The sequence below is a fragment of the Zootoca vivipara genome, chromosome 10 (assembly GCF_963506605.1).
Source record: "Zootoca vivipara chromosome 10, rZooViv1.1, whole genome shotgun sequence".
Taxonomy (NCBI): domain Eukaryota; kingdom Metazoa; phylum Chordata; class Lepidosauria; order Squamata; family Lacertidae; genus Zootoca; species Zootoca vivipara.
In genome coordinates, this window is record NC_083285.1 from 21506294 (window position 1) to 21513287 (window position 6994).

General features: G+C 44.9%; 1 protein-coding gene across 2 annotated transcripts; it reads right to left on the bottom strand.

The window, feature by feature from the left end:
- Nucleotides 1-3176: 3176 nt before the first annotated feature.
- On the bottom strand, nt 3177-6134 carry LOC132592750 (general transcription factor II-I repeat domain-containing protein 2-like). Of its 2 annotated transcripts, XM_060279597.1 has the most exons (3): nt 5772-6134; nt 5374-5477; nt 3177-5062 (listed from the first exon to the last, which is right to left on the bottom strand). In XM_060279597.1, the coding sequence occupies exon 3, from the start codon at nt 5054-5056 to the stop codon at nt 3242-3244; it is 1815 nt and encodes a 604-aa protein (XP_060135580.1). In that variant the 5' UTR covers nt 5057-5062; nt 5374-5477; nt 5772-6134; the 3' UTR covers nt 3177-3241. The 2 variants fall into 2 exon arrangements, with proteins under 2 accessions (XP_060135580.1, XP_060135581.1); XM_060279598.1 differs by lacking the exon at nt 5772-6134 and having other exon boundaries at nt 5374-5709.
- Between the last annotated feature and the right edge of the window lie 860 nt (nt 6135-6994).

Genomic DNA, 6994 nt, shown 5'->3' on the forward strand with positions numbered 1-6994 from the left:
CTTTTCTCCCAAGAAGCAGGCGTCTTTTAATTTCGTGACTGCTGTCACCATCTGCAGTGATCAAGGAGCCCAAGAAGGTAAAATCTCTCACTGCCTCCATTTCTTCCCCTTCTATTTGCCAGGTGGTGATGGGACCAGTGGCCATGATCTTGGTTTTTTTGATGTTGAGCTTCAGACCATATTTTGCGCTCTCCTCTTTCACCCTCATTAAAAGGTTCTTTAATTCCTCCTTGCTTTCTGCCATCAAGGTTGTGTCATCTGCATATCTGAGGTTGTTGATATTTCTTCCGGCAATCTTAATTCCGGCTTGGGATTCATCTAGTCCAGCCTTTCACATGATGAATTCTGCATATAAGTTAAATAAGCAGGGAGACAATATACAACCTTGTTGTACTCCTTTCCCAATTTTGAACCACTCAGTTGTTCCATATCCAGTTCTAACTGTAGCTTCTTGTCCCACATAGAGATTTCTCAGGAGACAGATGAGGTGATCAGGCACTCCCATTTCTTTAAGAACTTGCCATAGTTTGCTGTGGTCGACACAGTCAAAGGCTTTTGCATAGTCAATGAAGCAGAAGTAGACGTTTTTCTGGAACTCTCTAGCTTTCTCCATAATCCAGCGCATGTTTGCTATTTGGTCTCTGGTTCCTCTGCCCTTTCGAAATCCAGCTTGCACTTCTGGGAGTTCTCGGTCCACATACTGCCTAAGCCTGCCTTGTAGAATTTTAAGCATAACCTTGCTAGCGTGTGAAATGAGCGCAATTGTGCGGTAGTTGGAGCATTCTTTGGCACTGCCCTTCTTTGGAATTGGGATGTAGACTGATCTTCTCCAATCCTCTGGCCATTGCTGAGTTTTCCAAACTTGCTGGCATATTGGGTGTAGCACCTTAACAGCATCATCTTTTAAAATTTTAAATAGTTCAGCTGGAATATCATCACTTCCACTGGCCTTGTTATTAGCAGTGCTTTCTAAGGCCCATTTGACTTCACTCTCCAAGATGTCTGGCTCAAGGTCAGCAACCACACTACCTGGGGTGTACGAAACCTCCATGTCTTTCTGGTATAATTCCTCTGTGTATTCTTGCCACCTCTTCTTGAGGTCTTCTGCTTCTGTTAGGTCCTTACCACTTTTGTCCTTGATTATGGTAATCTTTGTACGAAATGTTCCTTTCATATCTCCAATTTTCTTGAACAGATCTCTGGTTTTCCCCATTCTATTGTTTTCCTCTATTTCTTTGCATTGCTCATTTAAGAAGACCCTCTTGTCTCTCCTTGCTGTTTTTTGGAAATCTGCATTCAGTTTCCTGTATCTTTCCCTATCCCCCTTGCATTTTGCTTGCCTCCTCTCCTCCGCTATTTGTAAGGCCTCGTTGGACAGCCATTTTGCTTTCTTGCATTTCCTTTTCCTTGGGATGGTTTTCGTTGCTGCCTCCTGTATAATGTTACGAGCCTCCATCCATAGTTCTTCAGGCACTCTGTCCACCAAATCTAAATCCTTAAACCTGTTCCTCACTTCCACTGTGTATTCATAAGGGATTTGATTCAGATTGTATCTTACTGGCCCAGTGGTTTTTCCTACTTTCTTCAGTTTAAGCTGGAATTTTGCTATAAGAAGCTGATGATCTGAGTTACAGTCAGCTCCAGGTCTTGTTTTTGCTGATTGTATAGAGCTTCTCCATCTTTGGCTGCAGAGAATATAATCAATCTGATTTTGATGCTGCCCATTTGGTGATATCCATGTGTAGAGTCGTCTCTTGTGTTGTTGGAAGAGAGTGTTTGTGATGACCAGCTTGTTCTCTTGACAGAACTCTATTAGCCTTTGCCCTGCTTCATTTTGAACTCCAAGGCCAAACTTGCCAGTTGTTCCTTTTATCTCTTGATTCCCTACTTTAGCATTCCAGTCCCCTGTAATGAGAAGAACATCCTTCTTTGGTGTCATTTCTAGAAGGTGTTGTAGGTCTTCATAGAATTGGTCAATTTCACTTTCTTCAGCTCCGGTAGTTGGTGCATAAACTTGGATTACTGTGATGTTAAAAGGTCTGCCTTGGATTCGTATCGAGATCATTCTGTCATTTTTGAGATTGCATCCCATTACAGCTTTTGCCACTCTTTTGTTGACTATGAGGGCCACTCCATTTCTACTACAGGATTCTTGCCCACAGTAGTAGATATGATAGTCACCCGAACTGAATTCGCCCATTCCCTTCCATTTTAGTTCACTGATGCCTAGGATGTCGATATTTATTCTTGTCATCTCATTTTTGACCACATCCAGCTTACCTCCATTCATGGTTCTTACATTCCAGGTTCCTATGCAATATTTTTCTTTACAGCATCGGACTTTCCTTTCGCTTCCAGGCATATCCGCAACTGAGCGTCCTTTCGGCTTTGGCCCAGCTGCTTCATCAGCTCTGAATCTACTTGTACTTGTCCTCCGCTCTTCCTCAGTAGCATGTTGGACGCCTTCCGACCTGAGGGGCTCATCTTCCAGCGTCATAACTTTTATATGCCTGTTGTCTTTGTCCATGGAGTTTTCTTGGCAGGGATACTGGAGTGGCTTGCCAGTTCCTTCTCCAGGTGGATCACGTTTAGTCAAAACTCTCCACTATGACCTGTCCATCTTGGGTGGCCCTGCATGGCATAGCTCATAGCTTCTCTGAGTTATTCAAGCCCCTTCGCCACGACAAGGCATTGATCCATGAAGGGGTTATTATTATTATTAAGGCTCAAACCCTCAACTCCTTGGATGCCCTTGAGCAAATTACTCTCTTTCAGTGTTCAGTATATGAATACTGCTTGATGTCTGAATGATTTTTATTTTTTTGAAGTTGTTCCTGAAACAGCAAACAAAAATTCACAGTTCTTGGGGGAGTTTTCAAAGCTACTTCAGTTAACATTGTCTGAAAAGGAATGTCTCAAAAATAACTCGAGTCTGGCGCAGGAAAGCAGACAGTTGATAGTAACAGCCCGTCGTCTAAAAGCAGGGGTCCCCAAACTTTTTCAGCCGGGGGCCGGTCCACCGCCCTCAGACCCTTCGCTGGGCCGGACTATATTTTTTGGGGGTGGGGGGGAGCCGAAATCCTATGCACATTGAACATATTGCATTTGGTGCACAAAAAACAGAAAAACAATACAATATTTAAATTTAAAATAATGATTTTAATCAACACAAAATAATATTTTAAATAAAACAACACCATACAATATTTAAATTAAAGAATGATTGTAATCAACAAAAACTTCAATGGGAAGAATGGGAAGAATGGGCCTGCTTTTGGCTGATGAGATGGTCTATATCTGGTTCCATATTGGTCACTGCTAGTCTTAGCAAGTGATGTAAGTGTTCATCTGTCAGTCTTGATCTCGTGGGAGATTTCAGATGTTTCATCCTAGAGAAAGTTTGCTCGCAGACATATGTGCTGCCAAAGACCGTTGCAAATCTGAGTGCATGGTTTCTGATGTTTGGATATGTCTCTGAGGGGAGAGATGCGTAGAAATCTGCAAGGCTGCTTGTCTTGAATGCGTCTTTCAAAGCATCACAAGTTTGCAGTTCAATCAATTCCATTTGGTGAATGGGATCTGCAGTGTCAATGTCCACACAAAAAGGGTTTCGGAAAAGATGTATGTCCTTTTCATGGATGTGAAGCTCCTTAAATCTTGTTTGGAACTCCTTTTGCAGACTCTCCACTAAATCCACACATGCTTCTTTTGGGAATGGAACTGTTGGATTTCCCAATGACCGGTTTTGAGTTGTGGGGAGATGAAAAAAGTTTTTCTCCTTCACATGTCTAACAATTAAGTCTAATTTCCCTTGGAACGCTTTCACATGTGCAAACATTTCACCAATGAGCTTCCCCTTTCCTTGCAATTGAATATTGAAACTGTTCAGTAGCTCGGTTATGTCAGTCAGAAAGGCAAGCAGCCATTTCCATTCGTCATCTTGGAGCTCTGGCACTTCTCTGTCTTTCATCAGCATAAAATCATAAACTTGAGGAAGTAATTCGTAGAAACGTTTTAAAACTCTTCCTCGACTCAGCCAACGGACCTCTGTGTGGTATGGTAGATCTTCATGCTCAACATTTAACTCTGACAGAAATTCTTGAAACTGCCTGTGGTTAAGTGCATGAGCTCTAATGAAGTTCACACAGGACACCACAGTTTTCATGACTGCGTCCAACTTCAGCGATCTTTTGCAACACAGCACTTGTTGGTGGATAAGGCAGTGTATTGCTATTGGATGTGGCTGATTGTGTCTGTCCATCTCTTGGTTGATGCGTGCAACCACTCCTCTTGTACGCCCCACCATGCTAGGAGCACCATCTGTTGTGATACTGGCAAGTTTAGCCCAGTCCAACTTCAAATCATGGATAGTTTGCTGAACTTTTGCAAAGATATCCTCTCCAGTCGTTGTTCCCTTGATGCTTTGCAGTGCAGCAAGCTCTTCTGTGAATTCAAACTTTTCATTTGTTCCACGGATGAAAATTAGGAGTTGCGCAGAATCACGGATATCTGTGCTTTCGTCCAGTGCCAGCGAGAAGTAACGAAGCTTTTCTGAGGAATTTTGCAAAAGTTCATGCAAATTTCCCCCCATTTCTTCAATCCTACGAGTCACTGTGCTTCCAGAAAGACTCAATGTGGAAAACAATTCAGTCTTCTCCGGACACATCTCTTTGGAGGCTGTAAGAATACATTCTTTAACAAATTCTCCCTCTACAAAGGGTTTTCCATTGCGGGCTATAAGCCTGGAAATCTGAAAACTTGCTCGCAAAGACGAAATGTTCTCCTGCTTCCGCTTCACAAACACATTTTGTTGAGCTGTCAAGGCAGTTTTCAGTCTCGCTATTTCATCTTTTCTTAATTGTCCTGTCAAAGAAGAATATCTATCCTTGTGGTGAGTATTGTAGTGTCGTTGGATATTGAATTGCTTGAAGACAGACACCGTGTCGTGGCAAATAAGACAAACGCCTCTTTCTTTGTATTGGGTGAAAAAGTAGTCGTATGTCCACTGTTCGTTGAAAACTCTGCACTCGGAGTCCACTTTTCTTTTACGTGACATGATTTCCTATGGATGGAAAATTGGTGTCAGTAAAATACCAATAAACTTAGAAGAGCAAGAAAAATGATAATGGCAACAACTGATTATTTGCCATCACCCTAACTATTTTATAACCATTCAGGGCTGTCTTAAGAGAAAGCAAAGCAGCGAATAAAATAAAATATATGTGTATTCTAGGCCCGTCTCTGAAAACTAACTATGCATTGCTAAACTAACACATTATTTCCACTCTGTACTGAGTTAATCCCTGTGCATGAAAATGTGCATAAAAATGTGCACTGGATATGGCCAAGGGCCATTCCACTGTGCTTGCTTACCTGGTGCCTTGGCGTTTCTCTCTGGGTGGGCAGCAGAGAGAGAGAGAGTCTCCTCTTTTTAAAAGGTGGAAGGACTGATGGGACGAAGAAGCTGGGGGTGAGGCCTGTGGGAAAGAGAGAAAACAGCTAAGCAGGAAAGAAAGGGGAACATTAGTCAATTCTGAAGATCTCAGATTTCAAGGCTGCAACTTTAAGTTCATTTCTCAATAAGAAATTTCTTCTCAATTCAGGGGGACATACTTATGAAAAAATATACATTTGGCAAAGCAGAAAGTGGTTTGTACAAGAGAGAACAGCTCTACAGGGCTTGGCCCTTCTAGAACCAAACAAGTGACTTTTAACATGAAGAAAGCGAGAAAATACACAAAGCATCTTTTGACAGATGCGCCTACCCGTACCCAAAAGCTTCGCACTGCCGGAATCTCAGAAGAAGGAACTCCTGTTCCAAACCTGGGCTGGAACTCCCAAAGGAAGCCTGGAAACAAGCAATGGGAGAAAACTGGTTAGAGATGAGGTGGCATGGGGTAATTAATAACAGTTGTCTGCTGTGTCTGTGCTTGATGGGTGGTAACAATGCTAAGGCTTGCTTCATGCATGTATCCATTCATGTTGGTGCTGGCCACAACTCAGGCATGTGGAGGAGCTCCCCACGGAAAAACCACAGATGTGGCTTGAGTATATGTAAGCCAAGTCTAATGCAACACCCTCCCCCTGCCACACTTGAAAGGAAAGGGAAATGGTGTGCTCAAAGAGGGCTGGTGAGGAGGACATCAGGGGAAGGTTCGTGGGTCGGTGGTGGTTAGAGAACATACATTGCATTTCCATGCAGAACTGGGAGAGGCCTCCCCCTGAAACCCTGAAGAGCTGGGCTGACAAAACTGGGCTAGATAAATAGTCTGATTCAGCATAAAGAAGCTTCTGTGCAACTTGCAGGAAATTGAGAACCTTGTTCATAAAGTGGCAAGTCAAGAGTTGCAAAGAAGCATCTTTTCACTAACTCCCTTTGAGGGTATATATGTGGCAAAGCAACAAAGCTCTAACAAACTTAAGTAACGTGGTACCGGCTCTGAGCGAGGCATGTGCAAAGTGCCTTTTCCTCGCCAATGAGATGAACCCTCGAAAAGATCACTCGCCCCTCTGGTTCGGTTTGGAGAGCTTGCGCTCAGTTTGGGACGGCCAGGTGGGCAAGCCAGCGAGGCTTTGCTTGCCGGCGAGCTTGAGACTCACCCAGCGCCTTTAATTGTAGAATTTGGCCAGGTGGCGACGGAGGGGGCCATTAAGGGGACCGCGGCAATGGCGGCGGAGGAGGGAGCCACCAGGGCGGCTGCGGAGGGGGCCATTAAGGTGGCCGCGGCAATGGCGGCGGCGGAGGGGGCCACCAGGGCGGCGGCGGCAATGGCGGCGGCCAGGCGGCGGCGGGGGCCATTAAGGGGGCCGCGGCAATGGCGGCTGCGGAGGGAGCCACCAGGGCGGCTGCGGAGGGGGCCATTAAGGTGGCCGCGGCAATGGCGGCGGCGGCAATGGCGACGGCGGCCAGGCGGCGGAGGGGGCCATTAAGGGGGCCGCGGCAATGGCGGCGGAGGAGGGAGCCACCAGGGCGGCTGCGGAGGGGGCCATTAAG

Coding starts and splice junctions, on each gene's coding strand:
- LOC132592750 (XM_060279597.1), bottom strand. CDS start 5,056: ATGTCACGTAAAAGAAAAGTGGACTCCGAGTGCAGAGTTTTCAACGAA.